At 44.8% G+C, this 26510-nt stretch overlaps 1 protein-coding gene across 1 annotated transcript in view; it reads right to left on the bottom strand.

Annotated features, from left to right (window-relative positions):
• Positions 1-26304, bottom strand: part of LOC126355296 (15-hydroxyprostaglandin dehydrogenase [NAD(+)]-like) — a 50293-nt gene extending 23989 nt beyond the window's left edge. The window contains exons 1-4 of the mRNA XM_050005586.1: positions 26277-26304; positions 25631-25838; positions 13188-13424; positions 8127-8220 (exon numbers count right to left, since the gene is read on the bottom strand). Of these exons, the coding sequence (XP_049861543.1) occupies positions 8127-8220; positions 13188-13424; positions 25631-25838; positions 26277-26304 (567 nt within the window). The remainder of the gene's footprint in view (positions 1-8126; positions 8221-13187; positions 13425-25630; positions 25839-26276) is intronic.
• Positions 26305-26510: the final 206 nt, after the last annotated feature.

Below are 26510 nucleotides of genomic sequence, written 5' to 3'. Positions count from 1 at the left end.
TCGTGCTGTATGTCCTGTTGACAACGATGTGAAAGTCGTGGGATAGCCTTAGCAGCGCCAGTTGTGTTGATCTAGTGGAACCGTCTCTTGCCTGACAAATTTCTATAACGGGTCTAAAGCGAATGCCATGAAGCGTTTCCTTCAGTTTTGGGATCAAGTTGAACCCACAAGGACTTAAGTCCGTCAAGTATGGTGAGTGGTACAGCACTTTCGAGCCTTGTTGTTGCTGTGGTCTTCAGTCCAGACACTGGTTTGATGCAGCTCTCCGTGCTACTCAATCCTGTTCAAGCTTCTTCTTCTCCCAGTACCTACTGCAACCTACATCCTTCTGAATCTGTTAAGTGTATTCATCTCTTGGTCTCCCTCTACGATTTTTATCCTCCACGCTGCTCTCCAATACTAAATTGCTGATCCCTTGATGCCTCAGAACATGTCCTACCAACCGATGATCCCTTCTTCTAGTTAAGTTGTGCCACAAAGTTCTCTTCTCCCCAGTCCTATTAAATACATCCTCATTAGTTATATGATCTACCCATCTAATCTTCAGCATTCTTCTGTAGCACCACATTTCGAAAGCTTCTATTCTCTTCTTGTCCAAACTAGTTATCGTCCATGTTTCACTTCCATACATGGCTACGCTCCATACAAATACTTTCAGAAACGACTTCCTGACAGTTAAATCAATACTCGATGTCAACAAATTTCTCTTCTTCAGAAACGTTTTTCTTGCCATTGCCAGTCTACATTTGATATCCTCTCTACATCGACCATCATCAGTTATTTTGCTCCCAAATAGCAAAACTCCTTTACTAGTTTAAGTGTCTCATTTCCTAATCTAATTCCCTCAGCATCACCCGATTTAATTCGACTACATTCCATTATCCTCGTTTTGCTTTTGTTGATGTTCATCTTATACCCTCCTTTCAAGACACTATCTATTCCGTTCAGCTGCTCTTCCAGGTCCTTTGCTTTCTCTGACAGAATTACAATGTCATCGGCGAACCTACAAGCTTTTATTTCTTCTCCAAGGATTTTAATTGCTTCTCCCAATTTTTCTTTTGTTTCCTTTACTGCTTGCTCAATATACAGATTGAATAACATCAGGAAGAGGCTACAACCCTGTCTCACTCCCTTCCAAACCACTGCTTCCCTTTCATGCCCGTCAACTCTTATAACTGCCATCTGGTTTCTGTACAAATTGTAAATAGCCTTTCGCTCCCTGTATTTTACACTGACACCTTCCGAATTTGAGAGTATTCCAGTCAACATAGTCAAAAGCTTTCTCTAAGTCTACAAATGATAGAAACGTAGGTTTTCCTTTCCTTAATCTATTTTCTAAGATAAGTCGTAGGGTCAGTATTGGCTTAGGTGTTCCAGCATTTCTACGGAATCTAAACTGATCTTCCCCGAGGTCGGCTTCTAGCAGTTTTTCCATTCGTCTGTATAGAATTCCTGTTATCATTTTGCGGCAGTGACTTATTAAACCGATAGTTCGATAATTTTCACATCTGTCAACACCTGCTTTCTTTGGAATTGGAATTATCATATTCTTCTTGAATTCTGAGGGTATTTCGCCTGTCTCATACATCTTGCTCACCAGATGCTAGAGTTTTGTCAGGGCTAGCTCTCCCAAGGCTATCAGTAGTTCTAATGGAATGTTGTCTCCTCCCGGAATCGTGTTTCGGCTTAGTGCTCTGTCAAACTCTTCACGCAGTATCATATCTCCCGTTTCACCTTCATCTACATTCTCTTACATTTCCATAATATTGTCCTCAAGTACATCACCCTTGTACAGACCCTCTATATACTCCTTCCACCTTTCTCTTCTTTGCTTAGAACTGGGTTTCCATCTGAGCTCTTCATGTTCATACAATCGATCGAACAAATCGCGCACAACCTAGGCGTAGGCGCCCGAGCACAGTCTTGGACAATGTTGGGCGGCGTCTCTCTCTAGTTATTCATTCTTGGAACACAGCTTGCGACCAGCTGACAGAAAGAAGTGTTGAAGAACTGTTCGAGAGACTCGTCAGGCAGCAGAGAGCTGCACTCGAACATCACGACAGCTGGTGCTGCTGAGGGTCTCCAAGGACAGCCACATCGCTGGCAGCGCGCGTCATACGCAGTGCCGGCGACCACGGTGAAAGGCAGTAAAAGTTTGAAATGTTCTGTGTGAGTTGTAAGAAAATAGCGGCCACTATGAATGTTGCAACGCTCGCACATACTCTGAAAATTTCTGTGAAGCGAGCAAGAAAGTTGAAACGGTGTCCGGATGCTGAGAGATGAGAGACCATGAAAGTATAACCAGTCACGTCAGGTGGTGTGCTCAGAGAGAGCGACACGTACGAAGGGTACTCGTGTAAACCAGGAAATTCCGTGCCGAGTCTCAATTAGACACAGATTTTCAATTGCCGCGACGTAATCGTCGATGCATTAAGTTTTTTTCATTCACTTTGAAACTTATTTGCACTAACGCCAAAAGAACAATGCCGTTTGGAAAAAGCGATTGTTTTCCATTTATTACATGAATCCATAATCCTACATCCTTTACCCAGTCTAAGTACTGCTGCCTTTAAAGCTCTTTGTCTGAGCCCTCTTCCAATTTCGAATCCCTCACTACCGTGTTGGCGTCTAGTGCGAGCTGTAGAACTGAGGTATATATTCTTGCAAATGAATTTCTCGGGTATGCCGCCGGATGACACTCCACAAGCCACGCAATATTTCAGCGAAAGAACAACGTGGCACCTTGGCGTGGTGGTAGTTGCTGTCGTTACTGCTACAGGATTCGACGACTGACAATCAGAGCCAAGACCAAGGATTTACCGTGGCCGGAGGGGCACTCACAGCTGTGTGGATGTAGTGATAGTCTTCTCCCCTTCTAGGAGACGAAGACAGGTTCAGAAGTGGTTCAAATGGCTCTGAGCCGTATGGGACTCAACTACTGAGGTCATCAGTCCCATAGAACTCTGAACTACTTAAACCTAACTAACCTAAGGACATCACACACATCCATGCCCGAGGCATGATTCGAACCTGCGACCGTAGCGGCCGCGCGGTTCCAGACAGTAGCACCTACAACCGCTCGGTCACTCCGGCCTTATGGGCGTGCCCACAGGGCAGTGATGCTCGTCAGATGTTACTGTAGTTAGAAGCCGAGTTTACTCTGCTATGCAGTGCAGCGAGGCAGAAATGGGAGGTTTTTGTTTCTGCCGTTTTAATATAATAGCACCCCGTGCTGGAGCTCAGGCAGTACTTAGTTGAAATCTCACATCCCTGTTGATAACAATATCTGTTGTACTGATATGTTAGCCTCCTTGACAACATAATCCAAAATGATAACACTGAGGATAAAACTCCATTCCAGTTTTACCTACATTCTTCAATATATCAACTTGATTATAATGAACACCTTCTAAGTACAGCGTTCTTTTTATTCCGACTCAAAAGCGCGCGGTTCCGCCCGTCGGAGGTGCGAGTCCTCCATTGGGCATGGGTGTGTGTGTTGTCCAAAGTTAGATTAAGTAGTGCGTAAGCTTAGGGACCGATGACCTCAGCAGTTTGGTCCCATAAGACCTTACCACAATTTTCCAAAAAATTGACTCAATGCGTTTTCAAAGTCTAGTAATACCAGAGTGGTAACATATTCAGTGCTCTGTTCTGTAACTAGGTTCCCAACTGACAAATGCTGCGATCACTTCTCTTCCTTTGCTACATTTAAATACACTCCTGGAAATGGAAAAAAGAACACATTGACACCGGTGGGTCAGACCCACCATACTTGCTCCGGAAACTGCGAGAGGGCTGTACAAGCAATGATCACACGCACGGCACAGCGGACACACCAGGAACCGCGGTGTTGGCCGTCGAATGGCGCTAGCTGCGCAGCATTTGTGCACCGCTGCCGTCGGTGTCAGCAAGTTTGCCGTGGCATACGAAGCTCCATTGCAGTCTTTAACACTGGTAGCATGCCGCGACAGCGTGGACGTGAACCGTATGAGCAGTTGACGGACTTTGAGCGAGGGCGTATAGTGGGCATGCGGGAGGCCGGGTGGATGTACCGCCGAATTGCTCAACACGTGGGGCGTGAGGTCTCCACAGTACATCGATGTTGTCGCCAGTGGTCGGCGGAAGGTGCACGTGCCCGTCGACCTGGGACCGGACCGCAGCGACGCACGGATGCACGCCAAGACCGTAGGATCCTACGCAGTGCCGTAGGGGACCGCACCGCCACTTCCCAGCAAATTAGGGACACTGTTGCTCCTGGGGTATCGGCGAGGACCATTCGCAACCGTCTCCATGAAGCTGGGCTACGGTCCCGCACACCGTTAGGCCGTCTTCCGCTCACGCCCCAACATCGTACAGCCCGCCTCCAGTGGTGTCGCGACAGGCGTGAATGGAGGGACGAATGGAGACGTGTCGTCTTCAGCGATGAGAGTCGCTTCTGCCTTGGTGCCAATGATGGTCGTATGCGTGTTTGGCGCCGTGCAGGTGAGCGCCACAATCAGGACTGCATACGACCGAGGCACACAGGGCCAACACCCGGCATCATGGTGTGGGGAGCGATCTCCTACACTGGCCGTACACCTCTGGTGATCGTCGAGGGGACACTGAATAGTGCACGGTACATCCAAACCGTCATCGAACCCATCGTTCTACCATTCCTAGACAGGCAACTCTGTTGCCTGTGTCTATGTGCCTGTGGTTCTGTCAATGTGATTATGTGATGTATCTGACCCCAGGAATGTGTCAATAAAGTTTCCCCTTCCTGGGACAATGAATTCACGGTGTTCTTATTTCAATTTCCAGGAGTGTATAACGTTTTTCATACGTGAGGGGGGACTGACAGACATATAGTTTATTGTGTCTCGTCTGTAGACGGTCTTGTGAAGTAGAAAAATTACGGAATTGTTCTAAGAGGGTGAGTAATGTGAAAATCTGAAATATTTTTTTAAATATTTTTTATTGTGCAGAAGTGGTACAAAGCTGTTTCACTTTTCAACGTAATCTCCCCCACACTCAATTCAAGTCCTCCATCGCTTACAAAATGCATAAATTCCTTCAGAAAAAAAGTTCTTTTGGTAGTCCGCGCAACCACTCATGCACCGCGTTTCATCAGAACGGAACTTCTTTCCTCCCATTGCGTCTTTGAGTGGTCCAAACATAAGGAAATCACTTGGTGCAAGGACTGGTGAGTATGGTGGATGAGGAAGACACTCAAAGTGCAGGTCTGTGATTGGTCCAACTGTTACGGGCAGTGTGGGGTCTTGCATTGTCTTGTTGCAAAAGGACACCTGCTGACAGCAATCCACGTCGCTTTGATTTGATTGCAGGCCGCAAATGATTTTTAGGGGATCTGTGTACGATACACTGGTGACATTGGTCCCTGTAGGCATGTAATGCTCCAAAATGACGCCTTTTTCGTCCCAAAAGAGAGATAGCATAACGTTCCCTGCTGATGGTTCTGTTCGAAACTTCTTTGGTTTTGGTGATGAGGAATGGGGCCATTCCTTGCTCGATCTCTTCGTTTTCGGTTGGTGGATGTGAATCCAGGTTTCGTCCCCATTAACGATTCTTGCAAGGAAGAAGTTCTTCACAAGCATCAACAAGTTGTTGTCTCACTTCAGGAGTCAGCTGCCATGGCACCCATCTTGCAGACAGTTTGTGAAACTGGAGCACATCATGCACAATGTGGTGTGCTGACCCATGAATAATCTGTAAACATGCTACAATGTCATTCAGTGTCACTCGGCGGTTTTCCTTCACTACGGCTTCAAGTGCTGCAATGATCTGTGGAGTCACATCTCGTTGTGCCTGACCTGGACGTGGAGCATCTTCCACTGAAGTCACACCATTTGCGAACTTCCTACTCCATTCGTAGACTTGCTGCTGTGACAAACATGCATCACCGTAATGAACCTCCATTCGTCGATGAATTTCAATAGGTTTCACACCATAACAGAACGCTGTTCTTCCCTGGTGCAAGTCGCAAGTGGAGCGGCCATCTTTATACTGATACTGCGACGGTATGTGTGCATCTGCATTATGCTGCCATCCGCAGGCGATTCTGCACGCGGTTTGTAGCACGCTTATCAACTTTCAGGGTAACGGCGCGAAATTTCGATTTGTTATTACAAATTTAAGATTTTCATTTGACTCACCCTCGTAATTTTGGGGAACTGTCTTCCTATGGATATATGTCTACGTCCGTACTCTGCATAACACTGGAGTGGATGACAGAGGTTGCTTAGTATTGTAGCGCAGTGGTTTGCACACTGGACTCGTATTCGGGAGGACGAGGATTCAAGTCCACGTCCGCCCATCCAGATTTAGGTTTTTCGTGCCTCCCTTGAATCACTTGAGGGTAATGCCGACATGGTTCCTTTGAAAGGACACGGCCGATTTGCTTCCCCACCCTTCCCTAATCCGAGCTTGTGCTCCGACTCTAACGACCTCGATATCGACGGGACGTTAAACACTAAGCTCCTCCTCCTCCTCCTCCTCTTCCTTAGCAAGCTACTTCATGTTAAAGTTTCTTCCCGTTCCATTCACGATATGAAGCGTGGGAAGAATGGCTGCTTAGATAGCTCTGCTCGTGATGTAATTACTGTAATCTTGTCTTGGCGATCAAGATACGTACGGGACTGATTAATATATCTAGAGTCTTCACTTAATACTGTTTCTTGAAAGTTTGCAGGTAGGGATTCACGGAATAGCTAGCGCCTATGGTCAACGGTTCTGCCACATTTTCTGCGTGGAAGATTAAACCTGTGACCATTCGGACCACCTTTCTTCGTACATTTCCAGTGTCCATGTCAGTATAATTTGATAGGAGTCCCACACGTTTTAGTAATACTCTAACATGGGGCACACAACGATTTGTTAGCAGCCTCCTTTGTAAACTGACTATATTTTTACAGTACCCTGACATCGAATATATTCTGTAAGTAAGTCATGCATATATCCCATAAGTAAATTGATTTTATTTACGTCTCTTTCATTTTTAACTATTTCCCTTGGCGCACTGTAGCCTCCATGCACTCTTCCTGTATTTTTTCTTGTTCCGCATATCAGTCGGTACAAACAAAACCCTTACAGAGTCATTTTCTGTCTGTCTGCTTCTCCGACTGTTATAGACCTTTTTTCTCGGGAACGGATAGACGTTATGGAGTTAAAATTTATGTGACTTACAGACGTCTGGGGTCCCTTGTCAGTGTAAAAAGCTGTCAGTGCAGTGGAAAGATGCGACCACTTATGTCACACGTTTTGATACTCCCAAACTTACTCATCATAATCTGTAGGGTACTTCCGGTTGACCTACAATCATGATATTTGGCAAGAACATGAGTTTCAGTGTACAAGCAAAGGAACAAAAATCCAAAAATAATTTGTTGATTTATAATTGTAACACACGAAAAAATTAATTTTTTTGCCATTTGTTATCCGACTACCGGCCGTTGTGGCCGAGCGGTTCTAGGCGCTTCAGTCCGGAACCGCGCGACTGCTACGATCGCAGATTCGAATCCTGCCTCGGGCATGGATGTGTGTGATGTCCTTAGGTCAGTTACGTTTTAGTTCTAAGTTCTAGGGGACTGATGACCTCAGATGTTAAGTTCTATAGTGCCCACAGCCATCTGAACAATTTTGTTATCCGACTGTCTGTCTTAAGAATACGTTTTTTCTCAGAAATGAGTGGACGCATATCTTGCCCCTATCGATAAAAGATGAAAATCGTCGAGATCCTCGATTCCTGGGATGGATGAACTGTCAGTACACATAATTCAGTTTGAACAGAACCCTCGGTGTGCAAGATCTACTCGAGCTTATCCGACTTTTTTTTCTCTATGAATGCGGTGATTTTGTGTGTCAAGATTAGCTGCACCACGCTCTCTCTCTTACTTCAAAGCAAAAATTCTGAAATATCTTCTTTGCCCTTGGAAAAAATAGTAATTATAAGAGTAATAATGAAACTTGCCAGAGGAGAGGTTTAGAAGGACATGGACCAAAACGGGTGTTGCATGAGAAGGTCTGTACAACAAGGTTTTGGTAGCGTTAGCCATACAGTGCTCAGGCTGTTAGGCGCCGTATGTGCCGACGCTGTAAGGAAGGTATGAGCGGAAGCAGCGACTCACCTTGGCTCCTGCAGCCAGCAGCGCCCTGCTGAAGGCTCTGCCCAGACCGCCGGCCGCCCCCGTGATCAGCGCCACCTTGCCAGAGGGGTCCATCCTGCAAGACGGGACACCGTCTCAGCAACACAAGTCGTGTCTACGCTAAACACGCTGCACCATTGAGATGGACGGCGCTAGTATCCGCATGGTTTTAGGCGTCATGTCACGGATTGCGCGCCCCTCCCGGCGCAGGTTCGAATCCTGCCCCGGGCTTGGTTGTGTATGTTGTTCTTAACATAAGTTAGTTTAAGTAGTGTGTAAGTCTAGCGACCGATGAACTCAGCAGTTTGGTCCCTTAGGAATTCACACATATTTGAACATTCGGATGGCTAAGTGTTCTCATTTTGTCTTCTTAGCGGCGCCAGTGCAACACTGGTTTTGGTTATCGTGACCACTCTGAGTGGCTCTGCACCAACGACCCCTGCCAGCTGGCTGCATTCTGTTTCGTTTATCGAGATTTTCCGTTCTGATAACAAAGCCATGATGGATCGAAGCAAAATGAACTACAAGACAGTTGTACGAGGGTTACTCCAAAAGAAATGCACACTATTTTTGTGAAAATGCAGTTTTCATTCTGCATGTGTGAAAGTTTAACAGTGTGTAGACCGCTTGTTTTCAAACTTAATTCAACCTGTTCCCGTGAGTGGCGCCGTCACAGCATGTCTTCAAGATGGCTGCTACACTTGACGTTCGTCAGAAGCAACGTGCTGTCAATAGAATTCCTGTGCCGTGAAAACGAGACAGTGGGAAACATCCACAAGAGGTTGAAAAAGGTGTATGGAGACGCTGATGTCGATCGCAGCACAGTTAGTCGGTGGGCAAGCAGGTTACGTGATGAAAGCGGGCACGGCTATATTGAGGATTGTCCTCGCAGCGGCAGGCCTCGTACTGCACACACTCCAGACAATGTGCAGAGAGTTAACGAATTGGTGACTGCTGACAGACGCGTCACAGTGAACGAATTGTCACGCTACGTTGTGACAGGGGAAGGAAGTGTTTGCAGAATACTGATAGTGTTGGCGTTAAAAAAGGTTTGTGCCAGGTGGGTTCCCAGGATGTTGACAGTGGTTCACAAAGAAACGAGAAAATCGGTATGCAGCCCCTTACAGTCCTGACCTGGCTCCATGTGACTATCATGTCTTTGGGAAACTGAAAGACTCTCTTCGTGGAACAAGGTTTGAAGATGATGACTCCCTTGTGCACGCTGCCAAACAGTGGCTCCAACAGGTTGGTCCAGAATTTTACCGTGGGGGTATACAGGTGCTGATTCCAAGACGGCGTAAGGCAGTTGAGAGGGATGGGAATTATGTGGAGAAATGAAAATATTGTTCCTGAAGGATGTATCTACACACTGTAAAACTTTCAAATATTTAGAATAAAACGTGGATTTAAAAAAAAAAATAGTGTGCATTTCTTTTGGAGTGAACCTCGTAATTGGTGGTATCGTTATTGCCACAAGCGGCTTCGCTGCATTAAAACAGCAGCCTCAGGTGAACTGTATAAGAATGAAAAATTCCCTCGTAATACAAATGAACAAAATACTATAAGAATCTTTTTAAAATTGCTTAACATGTCAATAATTGTATCAGAATGTTGTGGTTTTAATATGTGTGCCAGTCACAGCTGTCTTGTGCTACATTTATTTCCATTCATTATGCAGTTTAATGGCTGTGGCTGCCCGCATTAGAAAGTTCTGTGGAACTATGTCATGGCTTCACAATGTATGAAAAATGAACTGCCAGAAAAACTGAGCAGCTTTGCGACTGAGGTGTTACTCTGTGACAAGAGCACACTTTTCCTTTTTGTTCACAAATTACAGTGCCTGACAATTCCGGCACGTCTCGTGTAATCACTGCGACAGCTTTCTATTAGAGACCAAAACAAAAACAATGGACTGTGTTTATTGTGCAACATCGGAAAAATTCCATATATTAGTGAAATCACCTTTTAAATTACGAAACAGTTTCTGTATGCTGGGCGCAATTGCTTCGCTTGTCTACAAAGCGATTTTGTAAAAGTCTATATGCTATACTTCTCCATAGCTCTAGAGACGCTCATTTTTTTCGTCTGCAGACCTCTGCGCTTCGCAGTTGAATGCTGTCAAAAGAGCAGCCGATGTCAGGGATTTCCTTAAGCTGATTCGATTCTAAGAGAATCTCTGTAGTAAAGAATAGATGTATTAAAACTTCAAGTGTGACGCAGTATTTTTCCGGCATCTCGTTTCTTATGGCGTCATATCTCCTAAACTATGGTAGGTATGTAGTTCTTACACCCACAGCAATTGTTCCCTGACAGTAAGGCACATGCGTACCAAGTTTGTTGAAACCGGTCCAGGTGTTTAGGAGCAGATGTTGAACATAAGCGCATATTTGCATACGACGGTAATCCCAAAAGTAAGGTCTCCTATTTTTTTATAAGTACATAAACCTGTTTATTTCTACAATTGTTTACATCAGTTTACAGCTTCAACATTTAGCTAATTTTCGACATAATCACCATTTCTGTCGATGTATTTTTGTTGACTCTGTGGCAGTTTTTGTACGCCCATGTCATACCAGCTCGCCGCCGAGCTATTCATAAAGCTATGAACCTCTTCTGTCACCTCGTCGTCGGAGCTGAATCGCTGGGACCACAATTAACGCTGACAGGTACTGTGAGACTGAAAAAACTGAAACGGGCAATTCAGAATCGGAGAAGAGGAATGTTGAGCGAGGGCGCACACATTCTCCATGACAACGCTCGCCCACACATCGCTCGGCAAACCTTTGCTCTCCTGCAGCAGTTTCAGTGGAACATAATCACCCACCCACCCTGTAGTCCTTACTTGGCGCCCAGTGACTATCACCTGTTCCCTAGGTTAAAAGAACATCTGACCGGAAAGCGATTCAGCTCCGACGAGGTGAAAGAAGAGGTTCATAACTTTCTGAACAGCATGGCGGCGAGCAGGTAAGACATGGGCATACATAAACTGCCGCAGCTTCTGCAAAATTGCATCGACAGAAATGGTGATTATGTTGAAAAATAGCTAAATGTTCAAGCTGTCAACCGATGTAAACCATTGTAGAAATAAAAAAAATAGGAGACCTTACTTTTGGGATTACCTCGTACATATTTATAATATTTGTGGTTACTGTGGTCAACACCCAGTGTACTGGTCAGCTACAGTGTGTTCTCGCATAGTGCTGCCATTAGTGATGGAAGCTAGAAGTACGTTAATTGTACCTGAGCTGACCACAAATTCGTTTCGTGTGCAGTTGAAAAAACGTGTTTGCAGATTTCTTGGAGTTTTTTTGCTGATGCTTTGAAACACAAGGCAGCAGTAAATACATATACAATGAAACACAACACAAGAGTAAGTACATATTGGCTACCATAGAACTGTAAACAGTGTTATTATTAATTACTGTTATTAGTGGCAATGGTCATTAGTAATCTGAGTCAGACACAAAGCGTTACTAATGCGAAGTCTTTCACTTTATACCAGTCCAGAAGTAAGCAGTCCAGTAATCAATTTGTGTTTTAATAAAACAGCTACAACATGTATATATCAGTTACGTTTTATCATTTTAAAAATAAAAGTTTTGGGAAGGGGCTGGGTGCAGCAACTAATATCTGACTGCACTCAGGAGTAATGCTGCCAAAAGGTTGGGAACCACTGCTGTAGCGTAAACGCTAGTTCATAGATTGTAGTGAATGGTTGCGAATACTGGCGTACTGTCTGCAAATAGCTCGTTCGCTTGCGTTTGCTTGCATTCACTGTGGTGTAAGCGAGGCTTGTTAGATGCTGTCCGATTAGCGACGCCGATATTGGCTGAAGTAGTCGCTCACGGTAGTAGCGCTGAAGGAAATATCGATTAATCGATACATCGAATTGACGCGAACGTTATATCGATACGTTTCTGCAGTTTACAGGCCAGAGATATTGATATATCGAAACTGAAATGGTTATGCTCGGTGCTATTATTTTAATTTTATATTTTCCCGCACTTTACCATAAATGTTTGAAACTGATCATTTGAAATTGTAATAGAACATAGTTTTACTTTCACTGCGTGAAGGAGTCTTAGTACTTTTTGAGCTTTCATCACGTCCAGTCTTTCTCTTTGACTGTGTGAAGCAAATATAGGTCGCACGAAAGAAGAAGTCCGATTAACTGGAAGGTGGCGGCGTGAATGGAATGACAAGATTTCTGAAGTGAAGAAATTGCATACCAGTAGCATTAAAATCGGAGGAAGACAATGGCAAACCACCTCCACTAGGACCTTGCCTAGTAAAGTGGTGCGGGTCTCCCGCATCGTACCCCTACGGTCTGCAAAGAAGCATGGGACTTCATTTTTTCCAGCATTAAAGAACAATTTTTAAGGCAACTAGTGTGCTGTTTCTTCACATCGGCACTCTTCAGGAACAACTGCTGAAAATGAACAAAAATGTAAATGACAAGATTGGTCTTTGGGTGGGCGGAGACATGTGAGGGGAAACGCTGACGTAATCGGTTCTCGGTGCTGCCAACACAAACTACAACGTTTAACTTCATCACACAACTGCTAGGCCGCTGACTTTTGCATTAATGAAAAAAAGGGATGTCGACATGAAATGTTCAGTAGAAATCCGATGAGTGACGAAACAGTATGGGCCCTTCGGACACCATTTATTGTGGGACTTACACGCAGTTGCCGTTGTTAACAAAGCGATTATCGCCAAATGTCAACGTGCATCGTTTTCGTTTCAGTTCTTGCTCTAAGACGGATAAGCATGTTGATGTACGAAATGTTTGATAATAGATCAATACCTAGATATACAGCTCTAGAACTAGCAGTATATTTACAACGTACAGAAGATGTTTTATAGGCCGCTATTTCGATACGCATTTGTCGATTTATTTTCTCTATATATCGTGGGTTGATAATGTTGCCCCTTAAATATCGATATATCGGAATATCGACGGTTTTAAAAATGCTAAAGAATTCTACCGGGTAGGCCTCGACACGCTTGGCAGCTGCAACGGCGCAGCGCTATGCCGCTTACCTGTCTCTGTCTCTGTAGCTTAACTGCACGTGTGACCGGCTGCGCGCGTCTGCTGTTTCAACAGGCGACTGCCCCGCGCTCTGCCAGGCATCACGGGCGTCGCTTCTCGTGACGTCACTGCAGAGGCACGTGGTATCAGCGCGGGACGTCTCAGCGGCGAATCCCACCGGCCGATCTCTGCAGCTTATCTTCGGCAGTGTTCCATGTGAACGACAGTCGTGGCGCTGGCTGAATGGTCTGGGGGAATGTTTTCGTAGCATTCCCTGGGCGGTCTCGTCATTCTCGAAGACACAATGGCTCAACACAAATAAGCACCTATCCGTGGGGACCATGTCCACTCGTACATGCAGTTTGTTTTCCCTCGACACGATGGCATCTAGCAGAAGGGCAACGCCACATAACTCGCAGTGTACGTGAGTGAAAAACAAAAAAGGGCAAAAAATGGTTCAAATGCCTCTGAGCACTACGGGACTTAACAACTGAGGTCATTAGTCCCCTATAACTTAAAACTGCTTAAATCTAACTATCCTAAGGACATCACACACATCCATACCCGAGAGAAGATTCGAACCTGCGACCGTAGCGGTCGCGCAGTTTCAGACTGAAGATCCTGGAACCATTCCGCCACATTGGCCGAAAAATAAATAAATAAATAAAGGGCACCACGATGAGTTTACCGTACTCCCCTGGCCACTAAACTCCCGGAAGAGAACCTAATCGTGAATCTGTGGGATAAGCTCGATCGGGCTGCTCACGCAAGATTACTAAAATTTGGTTTTAAGTAGCAGTAAGGAAAACTGCTTACGTTCACTGGAGCAGACGGCTATTGTTGATGGTGGATGAATTTTCGTTAGTGACCAAACTGACTACTACAAAAATGGTGTAACATTTAGAGAAGATTACGTCTTTTAATACGTCCGCAGCTCGTGGTCTTGCGCTAGCGTTCTCTCGCACGGGGTCCCAGGTTCGATTCCCAGCGGAGACAGAGATGTTTCCTGTCTCGAGATGACTAGCTGTTGTTGTGTCGTCTACATCATCATCATCATCATTAATCCCCATTACGGCCGGAGGAAAGCAATGGCAAACCACCTCCGTTAGGACCTTGCCTAGAACGGCGGTGAGTCTCCCGCATCGTCCCCTACGCTCCTCGGAGTATGGGACCTCATCATGTCTTTTAATAGAACCATCAATTCTGCGGAGCCTGAATCTGTTATTTACGGGCGGAACAGAATCGTAGCTTGGAGACTGCGGCCAGATCATTTAAAACGCTTTGCGATCATCGGCAGTTAATGTCAGGAGCGCTGTAACAAGTTGCAAATGAATAAGTGGCAGAATGCTAATTGTATTCGGCCATAGCGTCTCCACACTGTGATCCGTTAAGCTCGATTTGGTCATTTGTGTAATAGTAAAACATTTCATGTATCTTATATCTACTAGGAGGGCTGTTAAAATGAGAACTCACGAGACATAACTAAGTTACATTAAATTAATTAAAGATGGTTGTAAAAGTCTACATGAAAGAAAGATTAGTTACTGGTACGTGAGGAACGCAGCTTTAGTGTGTGATATCAGTACGAAAGCTAACAGACAAGAGAAAGAGACAGCACCAGATTACATCTTTTAATTGTTGTTGTTGTTGTTGTCTTCAGTCCTGCGACTGGTTTGATGCAGCTCTCCATGCTACTCTATCCTGTGCAAGCTTCTTCATCTCCCAGTACCTACCGCAACCTACATCCTTCTGAATCTGCTTAGTGTATTCATCTCTTGGTCTCCCTCTACGATTTTTACCCTCCACGCTGCCCTCCAATGCTAAATTTGTGATCCCTTGATGCCTCAGAACATGTCCTACCAATCGATCCCTTCTTCTAGTCAAGTTGTGCCACAAACTTCTCTTCTCCCCAATCCTATTCAATACCTCCTCATTAGTTACGTGATCTACCCATCTAATCTTCAGCATTCTTCTGTAGCACCACATTTCGAAAGCTTCTATTCTCTTCTTGTCCAAACTAGTTATCGTCCATGTTTCACTTCCATACATGGCTACACTCCAAACAAATACTTTCAGATACGACTTCCTGACACTTAAATCTATACTGGATGTTAACAAATTTCTCTTCTTCAGGAACGCTTTTCTTGCCATTGCCAGTCTACTTTTTATATCCTCTCTACTTCGACCATCATCAGTTATTTTACTTCCTAGATAGCAAAACTCCTTTACTACTTTAAGTGTCTCACTTCCTAATCTAATTCCCTCAGCATCACCCGATTTAATTTGACTACATTCCATTATCCTCGTTTTGCTTTTGTTGATGTTCATCTTATATCCTCTTTTCAAGACACTTTCCATTCCGTTCAACTGCTCTTCCAAGTCCTTTGCTGTCTCTGACAGAATTACAATGTCATCAGCGAACCTCAAAGTTTTTACTTCTTCTCCATGAATTTTAATACCTACTCCAAATCTTTCTTTTGTTTCCTTTACTGCTTGCTCAATATACAGATTGAATAACATCGGGGAGAGGCTACAACCCTGTCTCACTCCTTTCCCAACCACTGCTTCCGTTTCATGCCCCTCGACTCTAATAACTGCCATCTGGTTTCTGTACAAATTGTAAATAGCCTTTCGCTCCCTGTATTTTACCCCTGCCAACTTTAGAATTTGAGAGAGAGTATTCCAGTGAACATTGTCAAAAGCTTTCTCTAAGTCTACAAATGCTAGAAATGTAGGTTTGCCTTTTCTTAATCTTTCTTCTAAGATAAGTCGTAAGGTCAGTATTGCCTCACGTGTTCCAACATTTCTACGGAATCCAAACTGCTCCTCCCCGAGGTCCGCATCTACCAGTTTTTCCATTCGTCTGTAAAGAATTCGCGTTAGTATTTTGCAGCTGTACTTATTAAACTGATAGTTCGGTAATTTTTACATCTGTCAGCGCCTGCTTTCTTTGGGATTGGAATTATTATATTCTTCTTGAAGTCTGAGGTTGTTTCACCTGTCTCATACATCTTGCTCACCAGCTGGTAGAGTTTTGTCATGACTGGCTATCCCAAGGCCGTCAGTAGTTCTAATGGAATGTTGTCTACTCCGGGGGCCTTGTTTCGACTCAGGTCTTTCAGTGCTCTGTCAAACTCTTCACGCAGTATCTTACCTCCCATATCGTCTTCATCTACATCCTCTTCCATTTCTATAATATTGTCCTCAAGTACATCGCCCTTGTATAAACCTTCTATATACTCCTTCCACCTTTCTGCCTTCCCTTCTTTGCTTAGAACTGGGTTGCCATCTGAGCTCTTGATATTCATACACGTGGTTCTCTTCTCTCTAAAGGTCTCTTTAATTTTCCTGTAGGCAGTATCTATCTTACCCCTAGTGAGATAAGCTTCTACATCGTTACATTTGTCCTCTAGCCATCCCTGCTTAGCCATTTTGCACTTCCTATCGATCTCATTTTTGAGACGTTTGTATTCGTTTTTGCCTGCTTCATTTACTGCATTTTTATATTTTCTCCTTTCATCAATTAAATTCAATATTTCTTCTGTTACCCAAGGATTTCTAGCAGCCCTCGTCTTTGTACCTAATTTATCCTCTGCTGCCTTCACTACTTCATCCCTCAGAGCTACCCATTCTTCTTCTACTGTATTTCTTTCCCCCATTGCTGTCAATTGTTCCCTTATGCTCTCCTTGAAGCTCTGGACAACCTCTGGTTCTTAAAACCTGATTCCTAAATCTCTGTCTTACCATTATATAATCTATCTGATACCTTTTAGTATCTCCAGGATTCTTCCATGTATACAACCTTCTTTATACAACCATCAATTCTGCGGGGCCTGTATCGGTTATCTGAAATCATTGCTATTTGAAAACATGCGTTACACTCATATAAACAAAGGCTAGCATAAATGATCAGCACAACTATGTGCTGTAGAATGTTAGAATACAGGGTGATTCAAAAAGAATACCACAACTTGAAAAATGTGTTTTTAATGAAAGAAACATAATATAACCTTCTGTTATACATCATTACAAAAAGTATTTAAAAAGGTTTTTTTTTCACTCAAAAACAAGTTCAGAGAATTTCAATATGGCCCCCTCCAGACACTCGAGCAATATCAACCCGATACTACAACTCGTTCCACACTCTCTGTAGCATATCAGGCGTAACAGTTTGGATAGCTGCTGTTATTTCTCGTTTCAAATCATCAATGGTGGCTGGGAGAGGTGGCCGAAACACCATATCCTCAACATACCCCCATAAGAAAAAATCGCAGGGGGTAAGATCAGGGCTTCTTGGAGGCCAGTGATGAAGTGCTCTGTCACGGGCTGCCTGGCGGCCGATCCATCGCCTCGGGTAGTTGAATTTCAGGCAGTTACGGACAGATAAGTGCCAATGTGGTGGCGCTCCATCCTGCTGAAATATGAATTGTTGTGCTTCTTATTCGAGCTGAGGGAACAGCCAATTCTCTAACATCTCCAGATACTGTAGTCCAGTTACAGTAGCACGTTCGAAGAAAAAGGGACAAAAACCTTTATTGGTCAACAGCGCCTCAAGCGAACAAATGTACAACTAAATGAAACTTTATAGCTCTCTTAATTCGCCGACAGATAGTGTTTTGCTCTGCCTTTTGTCGTTGCAGAGTTTTAAATTCCTAAAGTTGAGGCATTCTTTTTGAATCACCCTGTATATTCTGAGCTCGGATACACTGGTGTTCACCTATTTTCTAAAACAAAAAAGTCTTACAATCGAACACATTCAGCCACAGGCTGACTGCCGATATATCTTCGAAATATTATTTATGAAATCATAACTATATTTCACAAAATTAATTATATAACTTATTTAGATATAAAGTTATTTACAGTAAAGAATACTGATTAGTGCCCATTTTTGTGCTTCCCGTCGTTATTTCGACGCTACATATACATACAATCACGTGCGTCTGTCCAAGTTATGCTACAGATTCGACAAACCTATCACATATGGTGGTGCACTGGAGTCGGCATGGTTCTACATACCTGTCAGTACCTTCCAAAATCTCACTGACTTTCTTTCTGCACGTCTCAAGCTGTGAAAGGTGGTTATTCAGGCGTTTGACAGATGATCTCATTAATGTCACTGGACAGCGTATAACACGTACAATAGCTGGCTGAGGTAGCCACCCTTTTAATAAGAGTACACCGTTGGAAACATGCGTCACACTCTTATATAAAAAAAAAGGCTGGCATAAATGATCAGCAGAACTACCGACCAGTGTTTCTGGTACCCCTGTACTGTAGAATGAGATACACTGGTGTGCAAGACTTAAGAACATGACAAACTGCGCCGGCGGCGGTGGTCTAGCGGTTCTAGGCACGCAGTCCGGAACCGCGCGACTGCTACAGTCGCAGGTTCGAATCCTGCCTCGGGCATGGATGTGTGTGATGTCCTTAGGTTTGTTAGGTTTAAGTAGTTCTAAGTTCTAGGGGACTGATGACCACAGCTGTTAAGTCCCATAGTGCTCAGAGCCATTTGAACCGTGACAAACTGCCTATTGGCTTCTGTCTCGGGTTCTTCGGCCGACGTTCATCTAATGATTTTTCTGACGTTTCGCCAGCACGAGTGTCTGGCATTGTCAAAGCTTCACCCTCCATTGCCGGTGGTGAACTGGAGCCGAGGTTGGGGCAGGTGGAGAAATCGGCCGTGGCCGAGCACGCACTGAATGAGACCGACCACGTAATAAAATTCGCCGACACGGAAGTTCTGGCTGTAGAGAAGCACTATCACACGCGCTTGTTGAGAGAAGCTGTAGAAATACAAAAACACGCGAACAGTTTGGACAAGAAAGAGGAAAGCCTTAAGGTGAAAGGATCCTGGCTTCCCGTACTGCAGCGGACGACAGTTGCAGGTAGCAAGAGGAGAACCGCACCGGAAATGACCGCGGAGAAGCCCTCGGACGTTGGCGCGCCAGGTACATATAGTCTGCGGCCGCGAGCTCGGCTACAGTTCACCACCGGCAACGGGGGGTGAAGCTTTGACAATGCCAGCTACTAGTGCTGGCGAAACGTCAGAAAAATCAGTAGATTAACGTCGGCCGAAGAACCCGAGACAGAAGCCAATAGGCAGTTTGTCAACAAGTGGCCACGAAAGCCTTAACAATTTTGTACTTAAGAACATGATAGAGAAAGTGCAATAGCGTATGAGCTATTCGGCGGATGTGAATGAAAGTGCGGGAGCATGTTACCAGAGGTGTCGAAGTCGTGCACAGACACATAGGAGGCCAGCGTTACTATAACGACAAAAATAGTTGACCAAGCAGTAAGCGATGGTTGAAGGAAAGCGAGGAGACACCGTGTTTCAATCAGCGACCACAAACGTGCGCTGCGCTGCGGTGCTGTTCTTCATTACACCATGGCCTGGGGACAACATTTGGATGACTTCACACGGGGAAGAATCATCGCGCTGTCATCTACAGCAGCAGATGGCAACTGCATTGTGGCACAGATAAGAAGGCATTCACGTCAAACAACTGGTGCAACGGCACCCATATTTAACTGGATTGGAAGGCACGTATTTTCAAGTTCCGCAGTGGCACATCGACTGGATTGGGGTAGTCTCTTTGTCCGAAGACCAGGACGTTGTGTGCCGTCGACACCCGCACATCGGCGACATCGTTTGCGATGGTGCCAGGAGCATAGGGACTGCACCAACGGGCAGTGGCATCGGTTGATCTTCTCAGATGAGTCTGGGGAGGGATTCTGGACGTAGTCTCAGATGACGGGAAATGGGAACACGTCACGCTTCCAGGAACTTTGTCTAACGTGATCAGTACGTGGCCGGGGAGTTAATGTCTCGGAGGCATGATGTGCCATTGGTGTACTGAACACTTATTACACAACGTATAAAATAAAGTACACTACATGTAAGGGAATCTACACGACATGGAAACGAAAATGTATTCCATGACAGAGAACTGCAGTTTACAAAAAATTCAAATCCTGTGTTTAGTAGAATGTTAGAAATCAATTACGGAAAGAAGCTGGCCACTGAAAATCCTTTAAAATAACGGAAAACGCTCATGGTCTAAATAAGACTTTTATTGCAGTCACAAATGGTGCTATACATTCAGTGTTACTAACATGACCGCGAGTGCGGAAGAGAGACCTAAAAACAAAAAGCCCGACGTGCAGATGACGTCACTCACATACAGTACAGCACGTGGTAAGAATAGTTGGTGTCACTAAACTGACTGAACAAATTGTGAGAGATATTTAGAATGACTAAACATTTTAAACGACATTTACAAGGAGGAACACGAGGGAATCAATGTACACATGCAAGTCGTATACTGAAGAGCCAAAGAAACTGGTACGCCTGCCTAATATCGTGTAATACGCAAAAGTTCCGCAATACAAAGTGACATGTACTCGACTAATGTCTGAAGTAGTGCTGGAGGGAACTGACACCATGAATCCTGCAGGGCTGTCCACAAATCCGTAAGAGTACGAGGGGGTCGAGATTTCTTCTGAACAGCACGTTGCAAGGTGTCCCAAATATGCTCAATAACGTTCATGTCTGTAGACTCTGGTGGCCATCGGAAGTGTTTAAACTCAGAAGAGTGTCCCTGGAGTAACTCTGTAGAAATTATGGACGTGTGGGGCGTCGCATTGTTGTGCTGAAATTGCACAAGTCCGTCGGAATGCACAATGGACATGAATAGATGCAGATGATCAGACAGGATGCTTACGTGCGTGTCCCCCGTCAGAGTTGTATCTAGACATATCAGAGGTCCCACATCACTCCACCTGCACACGCTCCACACCATTACAGAGCCTCCACCAGCTTGAACAGTCTCCTGCTGACATGCAGGGTCCATGAGGTTGTCTCCATACCCATACACGCTAATTCGCTCGATAAAATTTGAAACGAAACTCGGACAAAATATTTCCAGTCATCAATAGTTCAATGTAGACTACTGGCCATTAAAATTTCTATACCAAGAAGAAATGCCGATGATAAACGGGTATTCATTACACAAATGTATTATACTAGAACTGACACGTGAGTACATTTTCACGCAGTTTGGGTGCATAGAACCTGAGAAATCAGTACCCAGAACAACCACCTCTGACCGTAATAATGGCCGTGATACTCCTGGGCATTGAGTCAAACAGAGCTTGGATGGCCCATTCAGCTTCAACACGATACCGCAGTTCATCAGGAGTAGTGACTGGCGTATTGTGACGAGCCAGTTGCTCGGCCACCATTGACCTGACGTTGTCAATTGGTGAGAGATCTGGAGAATGTGCTGGCCAGGGCAGCAGTCGAACATTTTCTGTATCCAGAAAGGCCCGTACAGGACCTGCAACATGCGGTCGTGCATTATCCTGCTGAAATGAAGGGTTTCACAGGGATCGAATGAAGGGTAGAGCCACATCTGAGATGTAACGTCCACTGTTCAAATTAGTGCCGTCAATGCGAACAAGAGGTGACCGAGACGTGTAACCAATGGCACCCCATACCATCACGCCGGTTGATACGCCAGTATGGCGACGACGAATACACACTTCTAATGTGTGTTCACCGCGATGTCGCCAAACACGGATGCGACCATCATGATGCTGTAAACAGAACCAGGATTCATCAGAAAAAAATGACGATTTGCTATTCGTGCACCCAGGTTCGTCGTTGAGTACACCATCGCAGGCGCTCCTGTCTGTGATGCAGCGTCAAGGGTAACCGCAGCCATGGTCTCTGAGCTGATAGTCCATGCTGCTGCAAACGTAGCCGAACTGTTCGTGCAGATGGCTATTGTCTTACAAACGTCCCCATCTGTTGACTCAGGAATCGAGACGTGGCTGCAAGATCTGTTACAGCCATGCGGATAAGATGCCTGTCATCTCGACTGTTAGTTATACCCTCTTCAGTCCCGAAGATAAACAAAGAATGGAAAATGTTTCAGTTGCTTTTTTTGGTGCATCTGATATCAAAGTAACACAAAAAACTAATTTTGAAATTTTATTTTATGTAATGTTTGAGTAATTGAATGTACACATGTGTGTACATTGGGTCTCAACAGAGAAAAAAATGCCGATCTCATAGTATTTTCATATTTTTATTACCAATGAAAAATGTACACATTACTTCTCATTTTTATGTACACATTACATTTTATGAACACATTACTTCTCATGTTTATGGAATTTAGCAAAACAATTGTTTTTTAATACGCACAAATAAACTTTGCACTTTTTACACATTATGCGGGAACGTGACTTGCACCCTGGTAACCGACACCTTGAGGCAAAACTACTCTCAATATGTGCTTCTTGAGTTTCTCCCGGCGTATTTGATAATCAAAATATCCACGGGTGTACTGCCGGTCTTATAGTGTCCAACGGGCACAATACTTCGGCGATCAAACATGTCGCCATCATCACGTTCACAGGAGCTCAGTCCGTCAGTTCACCTGATGATGGCGACATGTTTGATCGCCGAAATATTGTGCCCGTTGGACACTATAAGACCGGCAGTACACCCGTGGATATTTTGATTACTCTCAATATATTCAGGAAGGCGGTCAACCCTGTCACATTTGCTTTCTCTAGTTGGCTTTGGTACAATTCGTCTTCGTTTTGTGGGCTGATGCTGCTCATCTTCATCAGAACTGCTGACAATCTCCTGTGTCACACTCGGAGAAATTTCTTTCGACAGTTCCAGTGAGTCTACAATTTTTTACCAAGTCGTGGGACAAGTGAATTCTGAAGTTTATGAGAGACATCCACTTTTGTTTTGTTATCCCTTCTTTTTGACAACACCTTTTGTACATAATCCATGAATTAATTATGGCTAAATCAGTGAAGTGGTTGAATACTCTGACAGTCCACTTTTTTGTTCTGTAGTTTGACCTATAGTATGCCATGTATCTATCACAAAGATCAATGCCATCCACGTTGCGATTATAGATTTTGATGATGGCTGGTTGTTTGACACTAACCTTTGCTTTTTCTGTATTACGCCATCGTTTGCAGGTCCCCTCTGGTTCGCTCCCTATTCACGAGGATAACAAAGTGACGGATTTATTGTCCTTCCATTTGAGGGCACAAATTTCCTGGTCCTCCCTTACGTACTCATCCCATTCCCCCGCTGCAGCTCCTGATCTCTCTTGAACTTAGAAGCTACTTCTTTTACTCTATTGATCATCGCAGTTCCTGTCTGAAACATATTCCTGTCTAGTAGAAGCTGAACAGATTTTGAACTGGTGAAAAATCTGTCATTGTAAATTACATGATTGTAATCATTGGGTATAGTTCTAGTCAGTAGTTTGAGTATACCCGCTCCCAGGCCATGTTCTTTTTTATCGCTGTCAGGAATTGTTCCTTTGCCAGTGTATATAGCAAAATCAAGGACAAGTCCATCTGATGACGCTAAAACAGAATTTTTGAGGCCAAGTGGATTAGGTTTGGAAGGTACATATGTTCGCATCTTACACCTCCCCGTGAATGAAATCATCTGTTCATCCACAGAAAGGTGTTGCGACCTGGGTAAACTAATACATTTATTTCTAAAAGCATCAATTAAAGATCTAACCTTCCAAAGTTTGTCATTTGCGTCATGATCTTCCAAATTATTTACAAGATGCAGATTATTACGTAATTTGTAGTATCTATCTCTTGTCATGGTTGATGATACAATTGGAATATCCAGTTGCATATTCCAGTAAAGTCTTGCCTGGGGCAATTTCACTGTACCCATCAATATCTCAATTCCGACAAGGGACAAAATTTCATTAGTATTTGTATCCAGACTTTTTGAGTTCTTTTGGTAATGATATAAATTAGTTTGTCCTGCAACATTTCTCCAGAAATTTTTATCGAAGTACTCGAAAAATAACTGTGAAGGATTTCGCAGTTGACCATCAGTCTGTTCTTCAAAGTAGTCGTCAGAAGGCTGTCGATTACACATCCTGCAAACAATTACACTCCTGGAAATTGAAATAAGAACACCGTGAATTCATTGTCCCAGGAAGGGGAAACTTTATTGTCACATTCCTGGGGTCAGATACATCACATGATCACACTGACAGAACCACAGGCACATAGACACAGGCAACAGAGCATGCACAATGTCGCCACTAGTACAGTGTATATCCACCTTTCGCAGCAATGCAGGCTGCTATTCTCCCATCGAGACGATCGTAGAGATGCTGGATGTAGTCCTGTGGAACGGCTTGCTATGCCATTTCCACCTGGCGCCTCAGTTGGACCAGCTTTCGTGCTGGACGTGAACACCGCGTGAGACGACGCTTCAACCAGTCTCAAACATGCTCAATGGGGGACAGATCCGGAGATCTTGCTGGCCAGGGTAGTTGACTTACACCTTCTAGAGTACGTTGGGTGGCACGGGATACATGCGGACGCGCATTGTCCTTTTGGAACAGCAAGTTCCCTTGCCGGTCTAGGAATGGTAGAACGATGGGTTCGATGACGGTTTGGATGTACCGTGCACTATTCAGTGTCCCCTCGACGATCACCAGAGGTGTACGGCCAGTGTAGGAGATCGCTCCCCACACCATGATGCCGGGTGTTGGCCCTGTGTGCCTCGGTCGTATGCAGTCCTGATTGTGGCGCTCACCTGCACGGCGCCAAACGCGCATACGACCATCATTGGCACCAAGGCAGAAGCGTCTCTCATCGCTGAAGACGACACGTCTCCATTCGTCCCTCCATTCACGCCTGTCGCGACACCACTGGAGGCGGGCTGCACGATGTTGGGGCCAGAGCGGAAGACGGCCTAACGGTGTGCGGGACCGTAGCCCAGCTTCATGGAGACGGTTTCGAATGGTCCTCGCCGATACCCCAGGAGCAACAGTGTACCTAATTTGCTGGGAAGTGACGGTGCGGTCCCCTACGGCACTGCGTAGGATCCTACGGTCTTGGCGTGCATCCGTGCGTCGTTGCGGTCCGGTCCCAGGTCGACGGGCACGTGCACCTTCCGCCGACCACTGGCGACAACATCGATGTACTGTGGAGACCTCACGCCCCACGTGTTGAGCAATTCGGCGGTACGTCCACCCGGCCTCTAGCATGCCCACTATACGCCCTCGCTCAAAGTCCGTCAACTGCAGATACGGTTCACGTCCACGCTGTCGCGGCATGCTACCAGTTTTAAACACTGCGATGGAGCTCCGTATGCCACGGCAAACTGGCTGACACTGACGGCGGCGGTGCACAAATGCTGCGCAGCTAGCGCCATTCGACGGCCAACACCGCGGTTCCTGGTGTGTCCGCTGTGCCGTGCGTGTGATCATTGCTTGTACAGCCCTCTCGCAGTGTCCGGAGCAAGTATGGTGGGTCTGACACACCGGTGTCAATGTGTTCTTTTTTCCATTTCCAGGAGTGTAGTACCACTGAAAAATATACTGATCTAAATCGTGTCACATGACACACAGAACTACACCAATGTATTGCTTACTTAGATTGCCTCCATGTTAGTGGACGACAGTGAGAAGATGAAGCTGGTGCAGGTGCCTCAGGAGTAACATCCACATTGCATCCTTCAACTTCAAGCACGCCAATTCGTTCAGGTGGAGTTGGAGGTTCATCAACAGGCTCATCTTCGTCTGACAAGGAACTCAAGTCACTCGTCTCGAGCAGTTTTATAATTTCATCGTCTGTTAGAGCTGTGAAGCGAAAATGAGATAAAGTGAAAGTAACCGTTGATGTAATGGAATAAAGAAATGAAACTGAACCTAATAACAAAATTAAAAATTTTTGAGTTTTCGTCAGGATTCCGAATTCAACACACTACCCATTACACCAGAACAACCACAATAACTTAGGTGCGCTCCTAGAGTATTAGTATTTCGACTTTAATTTAGATTACGTTTTAAATTACGATTTCACAATGCGATCAGTCTTACCGTTAGTACCACTACATTCTGTGAGCTAAGACCTGATGTACACAAATGTGTACTTCAAATTCAACAGTCGATGTTTGTAAAACTACGAAACTATCGTTGTCATTGCATACACATATCACTTTCTTGATGTCTTGGTTGGAGTAAGACACGATAAAAACAGTAATACAATTCAAAAAGGATTATTGAAACTGAATTTACCTTTCTCGCGTGTCGCAGATGACGCCATCCTTCAGATCGAAAGTTTCAGGATGTAAGAAAACCCGCCAAAACTGACAACAGTCGTGCACATCAGGTCTCAGTTCAGGAAAACGTCATTTGGCAGGATGGTAGTACAAAGATCTGATGTGCTCACATGTGTACGCCGGGACTGAAGAGGATACGAGTCCGTTGGGATCCAGCACGGCGTTCCGTATTACCCTCCTGAACCCACCA

The sequence above is a fragment of the Schistocerca gregaria genome, chromosome 3 (genome assembly GCF_023897955.1).
Source record: "Schistocerca gregaria isolate iqSchGreg1 chromosome 3, iqSchGreg1.2, whole genome shotgun sequence".
Classification (NCBI taxonomy): domain Eukaryota; kingdom Metazoa; phylum Arthropoda; class Insecta; order Orthoptera; family Acrididae; genus Schistocerca; species Schistocerca gregaria.
The sequence above is the reverse complement of the archived record's forward strand: the minus strand, read 5'-3'. Positions and strand labels throughout refer to the sequence as shown.